At 41.5% G+C, this 26,528-nt stretch overlaps 1 protein-coding gene across 1 annotated transcript in view; it reads left to right on the plus strand.

The window, feature by feature from the left end:
* The first annotated feature begins 13,722 nt into the window (after window positions 1–13,722).
* The window catches only part of LOC139433802 (uncharacterized), a 16,274-nt gene continuing 3,468 nt past the window's right edge, over window positions 13,723–26,528 (plus strand). Inside the window, exons 1-7 of the mRNA XM_071203028.1 lie at window positions 13,723–13,730; window positions 14,046–14,180; window positions 14,728–14,780; window positions 14,975–15,137; window positions 15,331–15,523; window positions 16,238–16,312; window positions 23,884–24,072. Coding sequence (XP_071059129.1) covers window positions 13,723–13,730; window positions 14,046–14,180; window positions 14,728–14,780; window positions 14,975–15,137; window positions 15,331–15,523; window positions 16,238–16,312; window positions 23,884–24,072 — 816 coding nt within the window. The remainder of the gene's footprint in view (window positions 13,731–14,045; window positions 14,181–14,727; window positions 14,781–14,974; window positions 15,138–15,330; window positions 15,524–16,237; window positions 16,313–23,883; window positions 24,073–26,528) is intronic.

Below are 26,528 nucleotides of genomic sequence, written 5' to 3' on the forward strand. Positions count from 1 at the left end.
TGAGTGTACACGGGTATAGACAGAGAGAAGGAAGAAGTAAGATGTCCCCCGACAAACTAAGCCTATATCAGCAAAACTAGGGGCTGAATCTAATCAGCCCTAACTATAAGCTTTATCAAAAAGGAAGGTCTTAAGCGCACTCTTAAAAACGGATAGGGTGTCTGCCGCCCGAACACAAACTGGAAGCTGATTCCACAAATGTGGAGCTTGATAAGAAAAGGCTCTGGCTCCCATTGTACTTTTAAAGATTCTAGGAACAACCAACAACCCTGCATTCTTGGAACGCAATGCCCTAGTAGGACAGTAGGGTATAATGAGTTCTTTAAGGTAAGATGGCGCCTGCCCATTAAGGGCTTTGTAGGCGAGAAGAAGAATTTTAAATTCTATCCTGTGTTCTATAGGGAGCCAGTGTAAGGCAGCCAGAACAGGAGTAATGTGGTCCCTTTTCCTAACTCTGGTTAGTACACGAGCCGCAGCATTTTGAATCAGCTGAAGCGACTTGATTGACTTCTTGGTACTCCCTGATAATAAAGAGTTACAATAATCCAGCCTAGAAGTAACAAATGCATGGACTAGTTTCTCTGCATCGTTTTGAGGCAAGATATGCCTGATTTTTGCAATGTTACGTAGATGGAAGTAGGCGGTCCTTGAAATTGATTTTATGTGGGCGTTAAAGGATAAATCCTGATCAAATATAACACCAAGATTCCTTACAGTCTCACTGGAGGCCAAATTAATGCCATCCATAGTTAGTATGTCTTTAGATAATTTGTTTCGTAGATTCTTCGGGCCAAGTACAATAACTTCAGTTTTGGTCGTGTTTAACATCCAAAAGTTTAAGGTCATCCACGTTTTTAAGTCCTTAAGGCAGTCTTCAATTTTATTTAGATTAATTTCATCAGGCTTGATTGATAAATATAGTTGAGTATCATCCGCATAACAATGAAAGTTTACAGAATGATTCCTTATAATATTGCCTAACGGAAGCATATATAATGTGAACAAAATAGGTCCGAGCACTGAGCCCTGTGGCACTCCATGGCTAACTTTGGTTTGCGTGGAAGATTCATCGTTAACACGTACAAACTGAGAGCGTTCAGATAGATAGGACCTAAACCAGCCTAAAGCAGTTCCCTGTATGCCAATAACACATTTGCATGTGGTCTGCAATGCATAAGGATTATACAGAAAGAAAACAGTATTGTTTTGCATATTTATGTATTACAGTGGCGAGCCGTGACTTTTATACCTAGGCCCTCTGACCTCCCCTTCCCTCAAAAAAAAGAAGAGTTACAGTATTACGTCACAGCGTATACAGCGGAATATCAAAACAGTGGCCTGGGGTGCAAAACGCATCAATGACAGCGACCCTCTACCACACAAAACAACACCATTTATATAAACACCTATCATGACAGGGCACCCACAGCCAAGTAACAATTACAAATGAATTAAGTCAGCACGGCGGCCCGCATTGAAAATGACTTAGGCCTACCTTTGATGATCAAATCACTGAAACACAAAGTCTATCCTCCTGTCATTTTGGATGAAGCACTTCATGGCGGGGTCATACAGCTGATCCTTTGCCACTCCAGTTTATCATTGTAACTAAATCTTGAAAATGACTTTTTTTAAGACTTTTTTTGCAAACGATGTCCTCACTATCACTGAAGTGAGCCATCATGAACGAACTTATGCTAATCATAAATCTATCGATCATAAATCTATCGATTAGATTTATGATTCAAAAATAATAAAAGTAGGGTAGACATGTGGATATTATCCGGCTGAACAAAACGTGCATTTATCTAACAGGTTCGTTTTCCACAGACCTTATTTCAAGCTATTTTCCAAAATCCTATGGAGAAATCCCATTGCTTTCTGTCGAGGGAATCCGAGCGCAGCTTACTTCCGGGTTTTGCACCACTTGCATAGACTTCACAGCGGTCGGAACTTGTCATAAAGTCCGCGAAAATAAAGCCTGCCCATTTAGAGGGAAGATATGATTGGTCAATTGTACTGTCATTTGACATTACTCTCTCGTTGAGTTACTATAGCTGGGCCTCTGTGAATGTACAGAGGGACCAACAAGCTCTCCCGTCTTCACAGTAACTCGCAGAGACGGCATTTAACCCTTCACATTCAGAACAGAAACTGAACAGGCAGATTCGAAGGATTTATTTATTTGGAAATGTTATTTTAAATACAATTAAATCAAGTTATTTTGGTAAAACTAATGAAAAATGTAACAAAAAAAAAATATTAAAAAAAATATTTTTTTTTTTTTAATGTTTTTCAATATTATTTTTTAGAATATCTTAGGCCCTCACAGAGGGCCTAGAGGGCCCTGACGGCTCGCCAATGATGTATTAATATTTTACACATGTATTTATTGTTAAATCTGTGTCATAACAGCTACAGCCAATAGAACCTAAATCAGCAAGAGGTTTTACACTACTGTTTTACACTACTGTTTTACATTAAATTCTAAATATTTCATTCAATGTAAGTGTATCTGTTCCATGACATTGGCGAAAAAACAATATTTATTGGCCTTAAGAGTATACAGCTATGCTATAGACAATTGCTCAAGTCAGTACATTCACATGCTACCCGATGACAATGCTAACATGATGTTTTAAAGGTGTCCTATCATGCAAAAAATGCACTTTTTGATTTATTTTATACAGAAATATGTGCCCCCGGTGTGTAAGGGAACTCACAAAGTGTCAGAAAACAAAACCCTCTCTCTTTTCCTCCTTGCGCAAAAACGGGGTACAACAACCCAGTCTCATAAAAAAACGTGTAATAACTACGTTGGTTCACAACTTGGGATGTAGTGTTTCTACAAAAACGCCTCTGAAATGGTAAGATCCCTACGTTTTTTTTTACCATTCATTCCAATGGCTGGCGTCTATGTCAAGTGATTTTCAAATTTCTCCCTGCAGAAAAAAAAAACATGGCCGATATTCGTTTTATTCTCGGTGGAAAATGCCTATTTTAAAGTTAGTTTGGCCATTAAAATAATAACTTTATTTGTATAGCACCTTTCATACAGGGGATTGCAGTTCAAAGTGCTTTACATCAGTACAAAATAAGACATAAAATCGGTGTAAAACAAGCAGCAAGAGCAAAGCATAAAATGGGATAAAATAATTAAAAATAAAAACATGGGGAATAAAACATAGAGAAATAGTGCAATGTCAATCACAGAGAATAGTGCAGTATAAGCCTAATAGTGTAAAATCAGTAAAATGCTTTGGTAAAGAGATTTAAAAATGCCTAACGTATTGGCTTCCCTAATATTTTTGGGTAACGTGTTCCACAGTTTTGGGGCGTAGTTTACAAAGGCTGCATCACCGATCTTCTTATGACTCTTTCTGTTGACCTCTAATAGACCTGCATCTGATGATCGCAGTGTTCTGGCGGGTGTGTAGTTTATTAGAGAGTCAGCAATGTCGCTGGGTCCTTGTCTATTTAGAGCTTTGTATATGAGGAGAAGCACCTTAAAATCAATTATAAAAGTTACAGGAAGCCAGTGTAGAGTAGCTAAGACAGGACTAATGTATGTTCCCTCCTTTTGGTATTCGTTAGTAGTCTAGCTGCAGAGTTTTTAATGAGCTGGAGTCTTCCAATAGCTTTCTTGGGGAGACCAGTGAATAGTGCATTGCAGTAGTCTAGTCGGCTAGATATAAAAGCATGAATTGGCTTCTCTGCATCATTTTGATTTATGAATGGTCTTACCTTCGCTATGTTTCTGAGATGAAAGAAAGATATTTTGGTCACTTTGTTTAAATGGGCGTTGAAGTTCAAATCTGAGTCCAGGAGACTTGTCACCTCCGGTTTAATCCAAGTGGTTAAACTTCCTAGATTATTTGTTAGCATCTCTCTTTTTGATTTGGGGCCAACAAGTAGGACTTCAGTTTTGTCCTCATTCAATTTAAGAAAAGTATCGTTCATCCATTTGTTTATTGCTGTCAGGCAGTTGGTAATGGAGTTTATGGCTGTCACATCATTTGGTTCAGCGGATATGTACAATTGTTTATCATCCGCCTAGCTGTGGAAATCTATACCATACTCTCTGATGATGTCGCCGAGCGGTAACATATAGAGAGAAAAGAGTAATGGACCTAAACAGCTCCCTTGTGCAACCCCGTAGCGGCTTTCATGTTTCTCTGATGTATGGCCTCCTAGACTAATATAGAACATCCTTCCTCTGATATATATTTTGATCCAGTTCAACACGCAACCAGAGAAACCAATAAGCTTTTCAAGTCGATTTATTAGGATGTTGTGATCAATAGTATCAAAAGCTGCACTGAGATCTAATAGGATAAGGATGGAGATTTTATTTGCATTAGAGTTGAGTCTGATGTCACTAATTACCTTTATGAGTGCTGTTTCCGTACTGTGGTATTTTCTGAAATCTGACTGAAATACTTCTAAGATGTTGTTTTCTTTAAGATAGGAATTGATTTGGACTGAGATAATTCTTTCCAATATTTTACTGATAAATGGTAGATTTGATATTGGTCTGTGGTTTGCTACTGTGTTGTTATCCAATTTAGGTTTCTTTAATAGAGGCTTTACAACAGCTGTTTTAAAGGCATCAGAGAAGACGCCAGTTTTAAGGGATGTGTTTATAATGTCCAGGACTGGACTGGAGATGCTATCAAACACTCGCTTAAAGAATTTTGTGGGGATAGGATCAATGTCTGAGGTTGTGGAGTTTGCTTCTGAGACAGTTTTACACAGTTCGCTTAGTGTGATGCATGTGAAGTTACTCATGGTTACATTACATACTCTACTGAGATCGGTTTAATCTCCACCTCCACTAGCTCTGATTGAAGTTATTTTGTTCTCAAAAACAAAGCAAATTCCTCACATTTAGCTGTTGAGGAGGGTGGGGGGGCAGAGACAGTGTTTAGCAGCTGATCGATAGTGGAGAAAAGGACTCCGGCATTTTCTGTGATAATATTGGAAAAATAATCTTTCCTTGCTAGTTGGATGGTTCTGTTGAAGGCAGTTAAAGCATCTTTGTAGATATCACAGCAGCTGGTGGTTTTTGTTTTCCTCCATTTTCTCTCTGCTGCACGACATTTCCTTTTTTCTTCCTTGACAACATTATAGTTCAACCAGGGGGAGGCTTTGCTTGTCGATTTCTTTTTAGTTTTTAGTGGGGCAACATCATTTAATACAGATGATAGTGCATCATTGAGATGTTCTACCATTTCATTTAGAGAGCTGTCATGACTGTGTGGTTCATATAGTCTGATAAGATCGGTGAACTTTGATCGTTAAGGAGCCTTTTTTGAACTATGACTTCTTTTTTTGTTTTAGTAAGGATTATTTCAGCATCAATAGCCGCGTTCACACTGCGGTACTTTTCCCACAAAGGTTCATGCGAACTTAGTTCATGCGAACTTAGTTCATGCTCGCGTTCACACCAAAAAGAGCCGGTACTAAAAGTAGTTCATGCGAACCTTTTAATCCCCTCGAAAGTCCCTGCTAGAGAGCAGGGACTTTCGAACGGCTCTTTTTTGAGAAAAGAGCTATATTTCTGATTGGCTGGGCGGATTGCAAACCACGCCCCGTGAAACTCTGAGAATGCCATTTTTATTTCCTCGCATTATTGCCCAGCGCACCAACGGAGAGAGTACTGTTTTTGAAAGCAGTTATGGCAGCAGTTATTGCAAAGAAGTCATCGGAGCGGTGGAGTGATGAGGATGTGTCGGCGCTTCTGTCGATTTATTCCGAGGACGCGACCCAGCGGCTTCTGCTAAAGGCAGTTTCCAATGCCAAGTTGTATGACCGTTGTTCACTGAAGTTACGCGACCTGGGAATCTTCCACAGCGCTAACTCATGTAGGGACAAAATAAAGAAGCTCAGGCAGGACTACAAAAAAATAAAGGACCACAATAATAAAAGTGGTAACGACCGGAGGACGAGCAAATGGTACGATATATTAGATGCTCTGCTCGGCCACAGGCCCTCATTCTCCGGCACAGCGTCGACAATCGATTCGGGCGCGCTGGTGTGGGAGGCCGCTGAAATGGCGGATTCAGTGTTCAACGACGACGACGACGACGACGACGAAGAAGGTAAAAATAAACTACATGCACTGCACTGTTTTAATCTGCACAATACTGGTCTCATATGTAACTTTATTTGCTCAGTAGATCGAGCTGGCCATGCTAGGCTGAACTGGCTAACACTGTTAGCCTGCCGACCCCGAGCAGGCTAATAACAGCTAGCTGGCTAGCTATTCTCGTCCACTGTGAAAACCTTTTGACTTGTGAATAAGTGTGCAATGTTTCTGTAATTTGCTTCACTAACTAATCGTGTGTTTTCAGGGGCAGAGATGGGACAACTCTTTCTAGAAACGAGTGAGCTTTCCCCTCCAGATCGGGACAGCAGTCCTCGCTCGTCTCCCTTTCCACCAACCAAACGCAAAGGTACATACAAACACATTTACTACTCTGGTCTTGAAAAGAACGTTATGCATAGAACTGATGTCCACTAATCAGGTTTATTTCCGTCTTGGTACAATTATGAAACACCGTGAAAATACATCGTTTACACTTTTAGCGCCTTTTTTCACTCTCTCACAAACGTAAACTTCCGGGCTAGAGGTCGCATGACTTCCGGTAAGAAAACTCCTAAGATGTTTTGACAAAAAACTAAGTTCAAGCATACATTAAGCACTCTTCACAAATACAAAACAATAAATAAGGGCACCACACACACACACACAGTGTATGTGTGACACAGTGTATGTGTGTGTGTGTGTGTGTGTGTGTATATATATATATATATATATATATATATGTATGTACACACAAAGTGTGTGTGTATATATATATATGTATGTATGTATGTATGTACACACAAAGTGTGTATATATATATATATGTACACACAAAGTGTATGTGTGTGTATATATATATATATATGTATGTACACACAAAGTGTATATATATATATGTACACACAAAGTGTGTGTATATATATATGTATGTATGTATGTATGCATGTATGTACACACAAAGTGTGTATATATATATGTATGTATGTACACACAAAGTGTGTGTGTGTGTGTATATATTATGCTATTTGATCCTATCTTACCTTCTACTTTACACCTGCATTTTTTACACTGTCCCTGCCTGCACCCTGTCCAATGTTGTCTCCGTGAAAAACCTACTAGTAAACAAATTCCGTGTATGTTGTAAAACTACATGGAGAATAAACTGATCTTGTATCTTGCTTATTTGTCCTCTTAGGAAAGCGGGCTCGGGATGAGAGCTTCCTTGACACCATCGCGGCGATGGAGGACCGGCGTGCCATGGCCAGCAAGGAGAGTGAGGACCGACGTGCCATGGCCAGCAGGGAGATGCACGACGAACAGATGTTGTCTGTTCATAAGTCCCAGGAAACGGACAACAATCTGGTCATGGTGATGTTGCGCCAGGCTGACGCGATGTCGCGCCAGGCTGAGGCATCGGCGCGCCAGGCTGAGGTGTCTGCGCAGCAACAACAGGCCTTCCAGGTTGGGCTTCTGGCAGTGCTTTCCGAGCTGGTTAAATCCAACAGGCCTTCTTCGCTGTAGTGTGTATATATATTCTCACACTAAATCACCCACCAAGCAGGCGCAACAGTTCACAAGGGCAGTCTTGTGAGTGAACTCAGATCTAGGAGATAATGAAGCTAAGATACTGTGATTGGGGAAACTTAAGAAATAAGGTGTTGGAGATATTTGGGCAGCCAAAGGCCAAAGGTCTGGAAGGGAGGCTAGGAGATAATGAAGCTAAGCTACTATGATTGGGGAAACTTAAGAAGTGACGTGTTGGAGATATTTGGGCAGCCAAAGGTCTGGAAAGGAGGTTCAGACAACTCCCCCCATTGTTAGCAATGTATAAAAGACAGGAACCAGTCTGTGTTCACTCTCTTTCCTCTGGCTGGCTCACGTGAGTATCAGGTAAATGTGGGATCCCACAGAAAACTGTATTTAATTTGTACTGTATTTAATTGTATTGCATTGTCATATTACCATTAAAGTGGATTATTGTTAAACGGTTAATTGTATGCTCTGGATTCCTTCCTGTATGATAACCAGCTTGTTAGGGACGCGCAGAGATTTGGAATGCGGACTAGTAATCCCTAAAAATCTCTTACACACTGCACCCAGGCTTTGAAGCATGCTGTCTGAATCCCTTTGTGCTACAGATAGCCTACATGAACTTCAGGCAGGAGCATGGCCCGCTTCAGGCCAGCAGACATGAGTATGTTTAGATTACAATTAAAAAGATAAATACTATTAAAGATAATACAGTTGCTATTGACCCCGAGTGTTTATCAGGTTTCAAAACCCAGAACCTGTAGATTATATAACACTTGTTGATGATGTTAACAAGGCTATCAAGTTTACCTGTAGATATTGTGTCCCTATCCCCAGGCAATACCGCTACACAGCTTACAGGCAGGTCATCCGCTGGGCCTATGAAGTTCTAGGCAGGCACATTAGGAAGCCCTTACCCTCATGTGTTGTGTCTGCCATTAGAAGACAGTTCCCAGAAGAAGGAGGAGGAATTTACAAAGGTTTTGAGTGGCCTCATTTTGGTGACGATCAAAACAATTAATCACAATCATAGTGTGTTTGCACTATGTGTTCGCATACATATGCATTTCCAAACATTTTGTCTACTTAATGCTGTAAATGTGGTATTTTTTCAATTTACACAAATAACCATTGATTGATTGATCGTGTATTTGCATTATTAACCACCAAAATACGTTATTTGAACACTACTCTCGATCGATTTACAAAACAAAATAGTATGGCCCGCCCTAATACACCAATGCAGTTTTTAAAGATATACATTTTTCAACATAGTATCATTTACCAAATTACACCATATCCAATCATTTTACGAGTCAGAAAATGCTATCTGTTCATTGCAGTTATTGTTTATTGAATTAGATTACCATGACCTCAACATATTTATGTAGAGTCCACAGCCAAGAAAATGTTACTACTTCTTAGTTTTTGCAACAGTCTGTAAATATACACAACTTTATAATAAAATGCACACATTTTAAATATAAATAGAATATGTTTATATATTAATATGTTCATGTGTGGGGAATCTTACTGGACAGCAGCAAGGGAGACCTCTAAGCGAGCCAACAAGTTGGATGAAGAAGGTGTTGAAATTGCTGTGTGTAGGCATGGATTTATTCTCAAAGGTTGGTTAAAAAATATTTGTAAATAATCTGAAGCCTTACCTTCAATATGATTTGTTCTCACTATTTGTGTGTGTGTGGGTGTGTGTGTGTGTGTGTGTGGGGCACTAAGACCAGCGTCCAACCACAAGGGAGTGTGGTGTGCGTGTGCGTGTGCGTGTGTGTGTGTGTGTGTGTGTGTGTGTGTGTGTGTGTGTGTGTGTGTGTGTGTGTGTGTGTGTGTGTGTGTGTGTGTGTGTGTGTGTCAATGGAAGTGTTTATCATTTTGTTTTTTATCCATGTTAGATGTTTATATGGGCTGGAGTTTTGCTAATTATGTATTGCCTGGTTTTGTTTTAGGCAACGTTTGGAGGGCAAAAAGCAATCCCGTAGATCAAGAAACAAACTGCACGAAGAAATAGAACAACTCAAACATTCACTGAGAAAGAAGAAACAACTTAAAGGAAAGCACAACAAGAGGTTCCAGCGATCAGCAACACATAATGAACAGCAGGGTCAGAAGAACGTTACTTCTCCATGAAGCCCTTGTTGCTGACATCAAAAGAAAATACCAAAAGAGCAGAAATAAGAAGATAAGTAAATCATATCTGAGGTTACTGTGGGAAATATTGTCAAAAAGTATAGGCTGCAGAGATGGTCAGAACAGGCACTGGGGGTTTCAAAAAAAACGCAGAAACCTTTTGAACACTAATAGCCTAAGCACATTTACCAGAAAGCCTGTGAACAGGTATGCAGATGCATCTATGGAGAACAATGTAAAGACCTTCTTGACAAGAGATGATGTCAGCAGGATAACTACAGGAAGAAAACAAACCATTACAAGAAACAAGGTAAAGATGCAAAAAAGGTTCCTTGTAGACACAATAAGAAACCTCCACAGAAGGTTTCTGGCAGAGAACAATGGGAGGATCTCATACCCTGCATTTTGCCGCCAACGTTCCTTTTGGGTTGTGCACCCGTCCCTGTCTGACCGTGACACGTGCATGTGCAAACTGTGTGTGTGTGTGTGTGTGTGTGTGTGTGTGTGTGTGTGTGTGTGTGTGTGTGTGTGTGTGTGTGTGTGTGTGTGTGTGTGTACCTTTGTTAATTAAGAGGACTTTTGGTATGAATACACACCGACATTAGCCAGACATTTTTTATTAACAGGACAGGGTCGGTGTCCTGCTAATAAATAGAAATTCTAAAAGCGTAGAAGTGTTTCTATAGGTGTAGAAAGCTTAAATAACCAACAAAAAAAAAGACCTTTTTAACCACAGAAACCAGAAATTGTGTATTTTCTGTGTGTCAGAACAGCGCTCATACAGCTGGTTTTCGGTATTGCACCCGCTCATGAATATTCACACAGAAGGAGCTCTGATTGGCTGACTGCCGGATGGTCCTGACAATTCATGTTTCTGTGAAAAATGCTGTGTGTGTAATAATAATAATAATAACATAATAATAATAATAATGAATATTATTATGTTATTATTATTATTATTATTATTATTATTATTATTATGTCTAATACTACCTACATTTCATTGCAGTTTAGACATTTAATTATCAGGCTTTTGTTTAATACTATATTATATCATTATTATATCATTATTATGTCTAATATTTCTATAATTCCATTGCACCTTTACTATAGCTTTTATCTGATAATATACTTTAATGTACTCAGTGTTTTAAGAGTCCATGTCGGTCTTTGTCTCAAGACCACTTTTTTGAGGTCTTGTCTTTGAATTGACTGCATTTTACCATTGTATTGTTTCATTCTTAGACAAGGCTGAATTTATTCCAAGACTGCTCAAGATCTTAACTGCGGGAATATTACATAACTTCCATTGTCAGATGTAATTGTTTATTTGTTATTTATTGTTATTGGATATAAAAATGCATGCCCAACATACAGTACACCACCTTGTGCCCTTAGTAAAAATGTGGATGCAAACAACATTCCCACTCATATGACACTCATCTCTGCAATACTTCTAGAATAGAATTGGGAGGGATGTAACCCTCTTTAATGGTCACACATGCAGAGCACACACAGTGAAATTTGTCCCCTGCATTTAACCCATCCTAGTACCAGGAGTCTAGTACTAGGAGCAGTGGGCAGCTAGTGTACACCGCTCGCGGAGCAATGGGAGTGAGGGGGGAAGGGGGGTGTCTGGTGCCTTGCTCAAGGGCACCACGGCAGAGCAGGAGGTGAACTGGGACCTCTCCAAGTAGCGGTCCACACTCCATATTTTAGGTCTGGTCGGGGACTTGAACCGGCGACCCTACAGCTCCCAGTTCAAGCCCCTATGACTGAGCCACTATCTATCCAACACATTTACAAACCGAAATTCAGGTGAAGTTAGGATTTTATGTACAACATAAATAAAAACAGACTACAATGATTTTCTAATTGTTTTTGACCTATATTCAGTTGAATCCACTTCAAAGACAAGATGTTTAATATGCAAACCGATAAACTGTTTAATATTCTCTCATTTTGAATTTGATTACTGCAACACGTTTCATAAATCTGGGACAGTGTCAACAAAAGACTGGGAAAGTTGAGGAATGCTACAAAAACCCCAGTTTGGAACATTCTCCAGGTCAACAGGTGAACTGGAAACAGGTGAGTGTCATGATTGGGTATAAAAGAAGCCTCAAATATTTTCAAGCAAGGATGGGGCGAGGTTCCCCACTTTGTGAAGAACTGCGTGAGCAAATAGTCCAACAGTTTAAGAACAACGTTTCTCAACGTACAATTGAAAGGAAAGTAGGGATTCCATCATTTCGGTTTAGTGTGAAAGTGGCAAAAGAGAACCGTTCGGGCTCCGTGCTTGTTCAACAGCGGTTCGGAATTGGTTCTCAACGTTGAACCAGTTTGCTTTTCCACTGACCTAAGCCTCCTGTATGAGCTATGTCATCACGTCGCTGTTAACGCCGCCGCGTAAAGCCTACATCACAACAACAATGGCGTCTTACATTGGAGCCGTGGTTCTGTTGCTCTTAAGCTTACAAAACATGATTGAATTAAAGAACAACTTGTGCACCTTTCAGGGATGCAAACTTGTCACCTTTCTCATGAGCTAGCTAACTAGCATACATTGTCACTATCTGCTAACGTTAGCTTTAGCCTTCGTTTTCTAATAGTTTTATAAGTAGGCCTATAGATCTTGTACTTGAGTAAAAGTAGTTCTGCACTCAGATCTTGTACTTGAGTAAAAGTATAAGTAGTCAGGTCGACTGTAGGCTTACTCTGTTACAGTAAAAGTACTGCATTCAAAAGTATTATCATAAAACTATAGTGAAAGTAGCGACATTAAAAGTAGTCATTGTGCAGATTGGTCCATTTCAGAATAATATATATGATATGTTTTATAATGATTGATCATTAAAGTGTTCTCAAAGCTGGTAAAGGTGCTGCTAGTTTGAATGACTTTGTGTACTGCAGGGTAGCTTGTGGATTTACTCCAGGTGGAACTAAAGTCTGATTTAACACTTGATTATATTTCACATCATTCATCCACATCTAAAGTAACTGAAGGTATTACATACATGTAGGCCTAGTGGAGGAAAAGTACACCTTTTACCTCTGAGCTGTAGAGGAGAAGAAGAATAAAGTAGCAAAACATTGAAATACTTAAATAAAGTGCAAGTATCTCAAAATTGTACCCAAGTACTTGAGTTTATGAACTTATTTAGCCTACTTTACACCACTGGCTATACAGATAGAAAGACTAAGCCTTGCACAGAGGCATGAAAATACATTTTCAAAATGCTCAACAGTGCTGCCAAAATTATAAACTGACTGCTACACAATTAAAATAAATGTTTTTATATATTTCTATTAGATGTGACTCTTTGGCGTTTCTGTTATTATGAACACTGCTGCTTTAGTTGTTCTGACTGCTAAAATCCTCTGTTATTCCTAATTTTAAAGCCGATATTCCGTGGGGTCGGGGGCTCGGGCCTCGGATCCTTGTCACCTTTTTCATACCTCATGAGTTTACCTCCCTGACCTTTGCACATACAGTTTATGCTTTAATACTCAGAGTGATGTGGTACATTGTTTGCCACTATTTAAGTAGCATTTGCCGATGGCCGTGCTCCACCGGCGTTTCAGCTACCGTTTGCTAACTGGAGATACTACTGGAGAGGAATAATTCACTGTCTGACTGTCACACAAGCAACGTCCCCTGATACATATTCCCCAATACATTCACATGTTTGTTAGCTTTAAATGTACACTGTTTGGTAATATAGAAATTAAAAGAGTTTCTGGACAGTGATAGCCAGACGTCTCGCTGATCAATAACACGCTGCTTTTGCTGTAGGCCTACCGGCGTATTTTCAAATCTAATTTGTTCTAATGTTTAGCCTAAGTATTAATAACAGCTGATAATCAGACAAGCCTGTATAAAACAACAACAGAAGAACGGCTTGTGCCGCTGTTATGACGGTTAATGATAGTAACGGACATCTAAAATGTGGTGGAAAATGTACGGGTACTGGTTAATGTTACGTAACATTACTACATATGTACATTAATATAGGGGTTGTGTTATAATCACTGCGTTCTCGGCTCTACTGCTTATGTAGCAACTGTATTGTTTTCTCCGTACTCGCTATATAGTTCAGGTTAATCTCTCCACAGCCTGCAACGTAACCCTCTCGCGTTTTGGTTCGCAGCTCCAGCCCATGCACCAGCCAGGCAAGTTTTTAGTTCGCAATACTAACAGAGAGCCGATGTGTGCTGTGCATGCATCCAATCGTGAATGTATACATTTGCCCTTAATAATATGTTGACGTTTGGGAATCAGCAGTCCGTGGAAATTCACAAGGGGGAGGGACTCCCCGGACTGCGACTGCGGTCAACTCAGCCGTCTCTCAAATTTGCTTGGTGACAGTCAGGGCATATTCGCATTTCATTCCCCAGACGTCAGGAGAAGTTCAAGGTAGGACTGGTGTAAAAACTTAAATGACACAGCTAATGTTATCTTTTAATTCTTGTTTCGATGCTTGTCACTGTTTTTGTATTGGAAGCTTGTTGAAACTGTATGGAATGACACGTTTTAGGCTAAAACGTTAGCAGCTACGGCTAATGCTAGCTTATTTGGGGACATGTGTCAGCATTCATCTAGTCAGTAGGCCTACATTTGCGTTTTTTATTCAAAATAATGTTATTTAAGGCAGTTGTTTCCATACATGTATTGAGCAAGCATTTGTAGATAATATTGATGCATTTAATTCATCCTGGTAAGTTCCAATTCCATGTGAGTAAAACATTGTAAAAGTAGCATGCTTCACAGACATAGCTGTTAGCCCGTTGCTGCGTAAGCAGTGAACTATGCTCTGATTAAGTTGATGAAATATCTCAGATATTTAGCGTGATTGCTGATTGTTACCTATGTTATTGCCGTCTTATAATCATAGCTTTCCATGTCTTATGTTTGTCTGCACTTTTCAAGCTGATAATCAAAGGGTCTGTTTTCTCACCAACAGTGAAAATGAACCCTTTGCTGGATATGGCATCAGCAAGACCCCGGAGAGCAAAGGTTAAACCTGGAGAAGAGGCTGCACATTTTTCATCCTTGTGCAAAGACAAGGATGGATTTGATGTGAAGTTCATTAATTCCTTCAAAGGTGAGTGACAAAAGTATTTGCTTACTATTCTTGTCATTAGCATGACACATTTGTATTGTTGTTTAACCTCATCACTTCTCCTGACCCATCCTCTGATCTTTGTTAGGTCGAGGAGTGTTCAGCTGCCGACCCTTTCAAAACGGAGACTTCCTAATTGAATATAGAGGGGAAGTCATAACTAAATCTGAACGTGAAAACCGGCAAAAAGTATACCATAATGCACTTAAGGTTTTCATGTTTGACTTTCGTTTAAATGGACAAGAGTTTTGGTAAGTAAATATTGTAATGTTATTTCTAAATGTGTAGTTACCCAGACATACAAACGCTGCTATCTTGATGTTAAGTTGGGCATACAGTGTACATTTTGAGCCTTTTTTGTCTATATGTATTGTATCTAATGCTAGTTTGCTGTGGTTGTAATAATGTTAGTTTGTAATCAGAATTGTGTCCTTGCCCAATCAGTGTTGATGCTGCCAAAGAGGACAACTCCCTAGGGAGACTTGTCAACGATGACCATGTGAACCCGAACTGCAAAATGAAATTGATCAAAGTGGATGGAAAGCCCCATCTTTGTCTTTTTGCACTCAAAGACATCAGTCCCGGAGAAGAGATAGCTTATGACTACAGTGATTCTGATTGGCCATGGAGATGCAAGGTATTTATGAATGGTGTCTTGTATCAACACTGCTATGTAAATCTATCATTTAACACTATTTTCACAACAAACTTAGCTCTGCCATATCCAATATGTTAGTCACATGGAAAATTGAAATGTCAGAAAGTTCAACAGTTCTATACAAAATGCTATTAATACAAAAGATGATTTTAAATCATGGCCATTGACTTGATTACCTGTTATTGAACTATGAGGTGGATATTGTGTTGTTAACTCACAACAAGAGCCAGTAAAGCATGTGTGTACTACTCTGGATGTTTAGTGATTAAACTTGGTCCTTTTTCATCCACAAGATTTCCACTGAGGCAGAGACTCTGCATGAAGATGCTGCCATGACATCTGAGTCCCACTGTGATGGCATTACACAGGTGAGTTAACCACAACTCAATGTTGGTATTAGTTACATGTGTCTTTCCAGTTATAAACCATGAAGACTGGATTTGAATTGTGAGGTTCGATACACAGGTCCTGTGTATCACTCTACTGGACCGCTTTAGACACTAAGAGGACTGTGTGTCAATGCTGTTTGTCTTCTTAATGTTAAACTGAACGATCATACTCTTTAGATATTAAACACTATAATCAGTGTCTTTCTACCTGATTGTGTTGTTAACTCACAACAAGAGCCAGTAAAGCATTTGTGTACTACTCTGGATGTTTAGTGATTAAACTTGGTCCTTTTTCATCCACAAGATTTCCACTGAGGCAGAGACTCAGCATGAAGATGCTGCCATGACATCTGAGTCCCACTGTGATGGCATTACACAGGTGAGTTAACCACAACTCAATGTTGGTATTAGTTACATGTGTCTTTCCAGTTATAAACCATGAAGACTGGATTTGAATTGTGAGGTTCGATACACAGGTCCTGTGTATCACTCTACTGGACCGCTTTAGACACTAAGAGGACTGTGTGTCAATGCTGTTTGTCTTCTTAATGTTAAACTGAACGATCGTACTCTTTAGATATTAAACACTATAATCAGTGTCTTTCTACCTGATTGTGTTGTTAACTCACAACAAGAGCCAGTAAAGCATTTGTGTACTACTCTGGATGTTTAGTGATTAAACTTGGTCCTTTTTCATCCACAAGATTTCCACTGAGGCAGAGACTCTGCATGAAGATGCTGCCATTGTGAGGGAAATATTTTGTTTAAGTGTTTGTACCAAAAAGCATTTTGTGTTTCTCATAGGTCTGCCATAACTTAGAGCAGGGGTTTAAAGGTTTAAAGGTTAAAGGGTTAAAGGTTCCGCTTTCCTGTTGGGGGACTGTGACTAACTGCCAGAGGACTTTAACAGACTGTCTTTGTCTCTGAATCCATGTGTTTTTGTGCGAAATAGAGGCCCCTCCCGGATTCTCCGGTAGATCGTCTGTGTTTTCTGTGTAATGCTTCAGTGAGTTGGAGGGTTTTCTCATAGCATGTTGTGTAAACGCTTTGAGCTCACTCACGGCCGTTAGCTCTCATTAAACTCAGTGTTTGATATAAAGCGGACTCCAGCCTCCATTCCTTCCATCTACATTGCTGAAAAGAAAATCTCTCTCACAGATTGGCGTCACGGACAGGCACCTTCAGATCTTTGAAACATTGGTGAGTACATTTCTATTTTGAGATTGACTCGCCAGCGTTTGGGATCAACGGTGTATTAAAATTACCTGAGAGAACTGAGCTGCTGCATTTTTTTTGGGTTTCTCTACTCATTACATCTGGAGGCTAATCTATAACCTCAGGAATCGGTGTCAAGGGGATATTGTCCTGGCCGATTTCCCCGTGTTTGTTGCTGGGACAGGTGTCTACGAGCAAACACGGCTTATGTGAAAACTATGAGAATATTTGGGGCTAATGATAACCTAGGAATATCGAATTTCATCGATCTCCTCTGTGTGTGCTTCTTGGAATTAACTCACCAGGCAATTACACACAACAAATATTCAGAGAAACTTTTGAGAGATGCACCAGCAAAGTGGATTTTCTGAATTAGAAGCAATGTCGCAAGATTTGTATTTAAACAAATCGCCGAATTTAGGAGTTTTCAGAGGATAAATAGCATTTCTGCTGAGGTGCCGATTCTCCGCCCCCTGGGGAGAGCTGCACGTAGAAAAAAGGAGCATACAGCATTATCCGCGATTATTGACGCTTTTGAACTAAAGAAAGTGCTCAATGTGTGGTTTGAGAATGTTGTATGAATTGCTGAATTTGGCTGTGTTTGTTGATACACGAGAATTATGAGTATTGAGGGCTCTCATAATTAATGGCCCCTCTGAAAGTCTCCCTAATTCGGATTAAAATAGGCTGGAAGAGTTTTTGTCAGGCTGAGTTGTTGAGAGTTTTTATGTTTGTTTGTCTAATTGCAGTGTTTGTTTTATTGTACTAACTGTTAAACATGGGTAATACTGTCTCCGCAAACGGGTCCGTTGGTAAGCGGGACAATATTTCACGCACCAAGACACTTACAAAGAATCCTATTACAGACAGCCACTACACGCACATGTTTTCCCCTAATATGCTGTCAGGAATTGTCGGAAGAAGCTTGGATTGGACTAAAGTTATGCCGTTCACATCGTTACTTTGTGAGCACTCGCAACAGAATAGTCAAAAAGGACAGATTCTGTTTGATTGGCCGTTAACGGGCACTTTTGACATGATGGTACTGTGGCAAGCGTTCAAATTAATTGAACAGGAGGCGAATTGCTCCTGGGATGCAACGTACATGAAGGACTGCATTAAAGCTTGGATGATTATTGCAGAAAAAAGAGGTTATGATGAGCGGAAAAATGAAAAGTCTGTGGGCACCGAGCGAGGCTCCATTGAACTCAAAGCTTTGATTGAACGAGTTTCTAAATGCGCAGCTACTTGTCATTTGCTTAGCCTAGAGGCTGCTTTTGATGTTAAATCAGAAAACATGTCCAGAATTAAACAAAGACACGGAAAAGACGTCACAGCCATTGCGAAATCAGTCATGTACGATTGGCTGAAAAGACAAGGCAAATCTCCCAGTACAGCTCAATTAATTTTCATTTTAACGGACACGGGGCTGCTGGAGGGGAAGCAGGCTGTGTCTCTCTGCACACAAATGATTCCCGCGATAGGACTCTCAAATTCCGGGGCAAGAAACTCCGAGGACGATTTATTAATGTCAGCTGCAGCTATCATGAATAAAAATCGTTTGACATATCAGGAAGGACAGTATAGAGAAAGGGAGCAGCAGGAACACAGTGCAGCGGACAGTGAAGAGGAAACGCCAGAGAGCAGCCCATTACACACGCCGGCCTCTGGCTCCGCAACGAAAATGTTACACGCTCCAAACACGCCGTACGGCACCAGTTTTAAGAACTATGTCCCTCATAGAATTATCACAAGACTGCAAACATCTCAGGATAATAATTCTACTGGAGCTATGACAGCACCGAAAATACTGATAGGAGATGTTCCAGTTTATAAGCCTTGGACACCCGCTGAGGTTATAGATGTCACAAATCACGCTCCAAGTCCGACTAAAAGCCCAGATGAGTATCTGTCGTAGTTGACTAATGTCTGCTCAGTTTATAACTGTTTGGTTCATGATGTTAAACAGCTGATAATCCTAACATATAAAGCAGATTGGTCGACGTGTAAAGAGGAATTCAAATTCCCTGCCTGTACGCCTGCGGGTGACTGGCCTGCGCCACAGACACGGGATATGTGGATCGAAACGATAGCTGCTATTGCAGTCAAAGCATGCGCCAAAACTCACACAGATTTTTCACTGGTGACGGCTTGCGTACAGAACCCAACAGAAATAGTCCCAGATTTTCTCCAGCGTTTTATGACAGCCTGGGATCATAATGCGGGCATTAAAAGAGAGGGCAATGATTTGTTCGCCATACAGACTTTGTTGCATAATTTAATCCCTGAAACAGCTCAGGCGTATATGATGGCTACCCCGGATTGGCAAATTAAAACATGGAAATCAACCCTCGCAGTAATACGCGCGTTGTACAAAAATCAGATATTTCTGACCCCCAGAATTGCGCAAAAGTTGCCTCCAAATACACAGGCTTATCAGAGTGCGGATAACTCGCAGCAGTTTCAGGGACAACATCGCACACAGCAGTATCAAAATCAGAGACAGCAGCAGAATAGAAATCCCAGAAAGGTGATGCCGTGTCACGTCTGTGGCGCAACAGATCACTGGGCAGGACAATGCGGACGGCGCTGGCAACCACAGCAGGACGCACAACCTTTGCCTGCTCTTCCCCAGCCCCCTCGCCAACACCCTGCATTACTGCCCCCCCCTCCCCTGACAAGTCAAGATGTCAGGCAGGCTCAACAGGGGCAAAACGGTCAGCAAAGTCAATTTAATAGACGATAGAGGTGCCAAGAAGAAGAAATAGGGTCAAATTCACAGCATTTCCCCATTCAAGCAGCAACAATTCGCCTTTCCAATAGCCCGCGTGAAGATCCGATTATGCCCGTTGATTTCAGTGGTAAAGCGGTAGACATTTTGATTGACAGTGGAGCAACATTATCAGCTGTGCGTACGAAAGAAAAAGTGTCTGAAGCAACCAATAATTTTGTCACAACAATGGGAGTTTCTGGCATCCCTATGTCCGAGCCCGTTTCAGAGAAAACTGATATTTCAATTGAAGGATCACATGTCCAACACTCTTTCATTATTTCAGATGGAAGTCCTATTAATCTAATGGGCAGAGATTTGCTTTGTAAATTACAAGCAACAATACATTGCACTCCAGATGGATTGTTTTTGACTATTCCTGACAGCAAAGTCTATCAAGCTGTCCAATTCATTCAATCATCTCAGGACAACCTTTATTGTTGGTCATTTCCAGATTTCAACATGATTTCTGTTTTTTCAACAACAGGAATTCAGAAAATTGCTAGCATTTCCCCTGCGTGTGCCTCTTTAATGTCCCTTATGAGGCCTGTATTGAATTGTCACTGCACAGCTGCTTTTAACCCATCAGACGATTATAAACTATCAGTAAGAGGTTTTTGCAACAGCTCAGATCAGTTGGAATGTGAAAACTTTATGTTTATTGGACCCCAGGGTTGCGCATTGCCCCTAAGGCTCACAACCAAACAAGAGGCTCTTTATGCTGCAGACACGATTCCTCACCTCGCAATAGGGGTCACTTCAGGGAGTGACCCTGAAGGAGTGGGGGTCATGGCAGCTCACTGCCATGCTCTGCTGAGAGCTACAAAGGCTTCTCACACACACACACACGATCTGATTAACCTAGGGGAGGAGCATTACATGCTGCGTCTCTCTGAGCAACCTTCTCTCCCTCAAAGCACATTCCTTCATCTACAGCCACCCGGATCCACACAATACGGACCACCTTCAGATTTTTCTGAGGTTCCTGCCACATTATGGGCTAAACACAAAAATCATGTGGGGTTTGTTTGCTCAGCCCCTCCACACAGAGTCACACTTAAAGCCAATGCCAGATTGCCAGCTATCAGACAGTACAATTTACCCCATAGAGCCATTTTGGGGATTGAAGGAGTCATCCAGTCTCTGCTCGATCAAGGCGTATTAAGATATACAAGTAGTCCTTGTAACACTCCCATATTGCCAATTCCCAAGCACAATCGCCCTGATGAGTGGCGTTTTGTCCAAGATTTGCAAGCTATTAACGCTATTGTCATTCCGACAGCTCCCATAGTGCCTGACACTAATTCAATTCTTGCATCCTTGCCGTCAGATTCAAAATTTTACACAGTAATTGATTTGTGTTCAGCATTTTTCTCTGTTCCTCTGCATCCAGACAGCCAGTATCTGTTTGCATTTACTTTTAAAGGTAAACAAATCACATACACGCGCCTCCCACAGGGGTACGTCGAGTCGCCTACGGTGTACGCAGCAGCGGTTAAGAGAGATCTGGACACTTTGGTCCTTACAGGAGGTAGTACCTTGCTTCAATAGGCCGATGACCTCTTGCTGGCTTCTCCCAACATGGACGCATGTCGCATCGACTCCATTCTGCTCATGAAAAGACTTTCTGAATGCGGACACAGAGCATCCCTGGCTAAGTTGCAGTACTGCCAGACTGAGGTCACATACCTGGGTCACATTCTGAGGGATGGACACCGACTCCTCTCGCCAGCAAGGATTTGCCTTTTGAACAAAGTGGCACCACCCCGCACAAAGAAAGACATGCTGTCTTTTTTGGGCATGGCTAACTATTGCAGACACTGGATATGCGAGTACGCTGCTATGGACTCTGTCCTGCGTGCTGCCACTCTGCAGGCTGCTCCTAACATTGTTCAATGGTCTGAGGACATGCACACAGCCTTTCAGGACTTAAAGAGAGCCCTGACATCAGCTCCTGCCCTGGGTCTCCCTGATTACCATCAGCCGTTTCACCTGCATGTCCATGAGAAGGGGGGCTTCGCAACGGGCATCTTGGTACAGAAGCATGGCTCTAATTTCCGGCCTGTTGCATACTACTCATCTCGACTCTCCCCTGTGGTGCTCGGTATGCCGTCATGTCTGCGAGCAGTGGCCGCAGTTGCAATTGTTATCAAACAATCCTCTCCCATTGTACTGGCCAGTGACTGTGTAGTACATGCTCCACATGCAGTTTTACATATTCTGAACACCTCTGCTACTCAGCATATGACAGCAGCAAGGCGCTCTGGTTATGAAGCAATAATTCTTTCAAGCCCACACATCACACTTAAACGCTCTCCCCCTCTAAACCCAGCTATGCTGGTGCCAATTCCAGATTTTGAAATCACACATGACTGTGTCACAACGATTGACATATCTTCTTCCCCCAGAACTGATATGTTGCAAACTCCTATCCCTAATTCAGATATGATTCTATACACAGACGGGTCTGCGAGCAGGCCGTCTGACACAGTACACTTAGCAGGCTATGCTGTTGTAAATGACTGGGAAGTTTTAGAAAGCCGGGCCTTGCCAAATGGCACGTCAGCTCAGGCTGCAGAGTTGTATGCTCTGCTGAGGGCGTGTATTTTGGCTAAAGACAGTGTTGCAACCATTTTCACAGACTCCAGGTATGCATTTGGTGTGTGCCATGATTTTGGTGTCTTGTGGAAAATGCGCGGTTTCTTAACATCGGCCGGTAAGCCTATTCAACATCATGCGTTAGTAGCTCAGCTATTAGACGCTATCATGCTCCCTACACAGCTAGCAGTGGTTAAGTGTGCTGCTCACACAAATTCTGATGATCCTATTTCGCGTGGAAATGCGTTAGCTGACACCGCGGCTAAACAAGCAGCAGTTTCCTCCTCTTCTATGGTGCTCCAATGCCCCTTGACACAACCCGCAGAGCCCATTTCTTTGCCTTCCTTTAATGATGTCGCGGACATGCAAGCCCGCGCTGATGTTAGGGAGAAAGATTTATGGCTAAGACGAGGTTGTACACTTGACGCTGAGTCCAGCTTGTGGCTCCACCCAGACGGACGGATGGTCTGTCCACGTTCGTTCCTCCATGTTTTGGCACATGTTGCACATGGCAAATCACATGTAGGAAAAGGAGGGATGAATGGGATTATAAAGTCCCAATGGTTTGCTCCAGGCATCACACTAGCTACACAGACCCTTGTGGACAGATGTATGATATGCCAGCAGACAAGACGAAGAAGTGGTCAAATTCAGCATGAACACTTACCGCCCCCCTCGGGGCCCTTTGTAAATATGCAAATTGACTTTTCACATATGCCACCATGCCAAGGATTCAAATATCTTTTGGTAATAGTGTGCCAGTTCTCCAAATGGGTAGAGGCCTACCCTACCAGAAAAGAAGACGCTAGAACAGTTGTAAAGTGTCTTCTCAAAGATGTTATTCCTAGATTTGGTGTTCCCACAGGAATTAACAGTGACAGAGGTCCAGCATTCATTTCGAAGATAACCCAGAGTCTAGCTACAGTGTTAGGGTTCAAATGGCAATTGCATGTTCCCTATCACCCACAGAGCTCAGGCCAGGTTGAGAGAATGAACTTGACTATAAAGGAGAAACTCACTAAAACAATGTTGACCACAGGACTAAAATGGGTAGACGCGCTGCCGCTAGTTCTGTGCTCCATCAGAAGTTCACCAAATGCAACGACAGGGCTTAGCCCACACGAGGTATTGATGGGAAGGGTAATGTTCGCAGGATCTAGCCCCTCAGTAACACCCCACAAACTCACTCTTTTGTGGACAGAGGATTACATGACTAACTATGTCAAATATCTAACTGACATGTTGAGAAAGTTTCATAGGCAGGTGGCTGACAGGCTTCCCCAGCCGGGAGAGGAGCCCACCCACCCCTTTCAGATTGGTGATAATGTACTAATCAAATCTCTTGAAAAAGATGCTCTGTCTCCCAGGTGGAAAGGTCCTTTCCAGGTGTTAATAGTGACCAGAACAGCGCTGTGGGTACAAGGGAGACCGGAGTGGATTCACGCTACAAGATGTCGTCTCTCCCCTCTACCGGATGCTGGCGTGTGAAGGCAGTCATCATCATCGTCATGCTGGGTCTTCTGTACCTGGCCAAGGTCACCCTGCTAGATGGAGCTGTGGGAATCCCAACGACAGGTGGCGAGGGACCTCGCCCGTCTGAGGAAGAAAATAAGGTGCTCTTATCTACGAGCGCAGACGACTTGACCACTCAGGGCCCAGACCCTGAGGGCAAAACGACACCAACGGGCAAATCAGTGCCTAGCGACAAGGACAGGTTGTATCCAATCACCACACAGACACTCAGTATGGTGCGAGAGACACAACGAGAAAGAAAAGGAGGAAGAATCAGGAGGATTGTCTCCCTCCCTGATCACAAATCAAAGACTATTTCTTTTAACTGTCCAGCTTCAATATGTGATTCATCTAACTGTATTATTGTATATTATGTGTCCTCAGATTGGTCAACATGGGACTTATATCCAATGGACCAGTACCGTACGGACGGAGTGGCGTCGGGAGGGGTGAGAGTGGCACTCGACACCATTGAAAACATGCCCCCAGAACTGTGGTGTTGCACTAGAGAGCAGTATAAGGCAATGATAAGGGATGAAGTAACATGTAGAGATAGGGAACCAGCTTACCAGGTTTCCGATCCAGGTGCTGCTGTGTGCGACCTGTCTGAACCAGAGGAAAAAACAAATGTTCCATCCACTCCACGTAAACACTCAGGAGGTGAGGTAGATTCTTCAAAAAAGGCCTTAATCACTCCTTTTAAACAAACTAAAACTAATTCTGCAGTAAACTTAATGTTAGACTACGCCCATGAACGTAATATTAGTAACTGTTGGCTATGCCAAAATATGCCAGAATCCATGCATTCTCCCATGTTTAGCCCAATCCCGTTTGCAAGAGCAGACTATAAATTAATCAACTGGAACGAAATTTACTCTAGGATTAGCGATGAGGCTGAGGACTGCTATACTCCGTCATACCCAACAGACTCTGATAAACCGTTACAGTACAAGGGTCTAGTCTCTCATTGTTGAGAGAGTAAATACAAATTATCTGCCTGACGGTTTCAAACGATTGATGTTTTTAAAACTAATATATGTGAAGAAATACATTAACCTAGCTTTTGAATACAGATTCCAGTTAGCTCTGGTACAAACTAATTGTTCGGTTAATTCCACAAGTCCAACATGCACAAAACAACCACACCTGGCATCTTTGCTGGTTGAAGCTTTGGTAACAGTTGTGCCCTGGTTTGGCTCCAGAACAGTGAACTCCGTTGAGGTTAAAATACATGATTGCACGAAACCAATACCCTTGCGACCGGGCTTATGGCTGCGTACCATATGACGTTTTTTATGGCACCCTGTTATCTAGCCTACCTAATTCCTTTAATCCGTAAAGTAGAGGCAAATGAGATTGCAGCGATACTTCCCTCTCTACACAGGAACAGCAGGTCCATTACAAAAGGACAACAGGTAGCGAGCCTACTTTTGCCCTGGTACGGCATTTATGTTAGTCAGCAGGAAATCATGGCATTGTCCAAAGTAGTGGAGCATCATCTAAATGTATCAAGTATCGCGATGTTAGCGGAACATAAAGAACTGCAGGAAGTTAGGACAGTAGCACTACAGAATCGCATGGCGCTGGACCTCCTCTTAGCTGCCCAGGGGGGCGCATGTAAAGTAATTGGTGCGGAGTGCTGTTCCTTTGTCTCTGACGCCACACCTGAAGTTACGGATATGGTCCAGGACACAGCTAAGGGGATAAATACACTTGGGGGATTTAAGGCGGAACTCTTGGGTCCTGGGGAGCGGGGTTGGTTAAATTTGTTGTTACTGTTGCAGTGTTTATCTTGGTTGTGCTAATCCTAGTGACCTGTTTGATCACTGTAATTAAATTAGCCATACGCAGGGTTGCCAAAACTGCCCTCCAGGCCCCACAGAGGCTAGTGGGGTACTCTACTGTAGATGACACAATGTTGATGTACGACGCCGAGCTTCCAGACCCATGGGTCTCCGTGGCAGTTCCGGTACCTTGGGTACCTCCTTTCAGCGATTGATAAATTGATTAAAGTTGACACTCAGAATAAAGAATAAATGTTTTGACTTTTCCTTTCTCAGGTTGTTAAGAATAAATGTTTTGACTTTTCCTTTCTCAGGTTGGTTTTTCACATAAAATGTCGACTTCTCCTTTCAGATTTTTGAACAAATGTATTTGAATAAAATGTATGTAGTAAAGTGCCTTACTCTTGGAATAGTGTATTGAAGTAACGTAAAGTATGCTAAAATGGAGGACACTGTAGCTTTACAGATTACAGATTGAGTCGATTCATCACTGTGAATTTATACCTTAACTGCTGAATGTTTTAACTGAATCCCTATTGATCTGATTTTATCCCTCAATTGGATTTCTTATAATCCTACATTCTAATTGTGTTTTAATTATGAATTGCCTTGAAGTAAATCTTTAAAGAATGTAAGCTGAATTTGAATTTTGTTTGATGAATGAGATTAACTGAGGGATAAATGATAAAAGATCTTGTTTTTGAAACATATATTTT

This window comes from Pseudochaenichthys georgianus, chromosome 4 (assembly GCF_902827115.2).
Source record: "Pseudochaenichthys georgianus chromosome 4, fPseGeo1.2, whole genome shotgun sequence".
NCBI classification, from domain to species: domain Eukaryota; kingdom Metazoa; phylum Chordata; class Actinopteri; order Perciformes; family Channichthyidae; genus Pseudochaenichthys; species Pseudochaenichthys georgianus.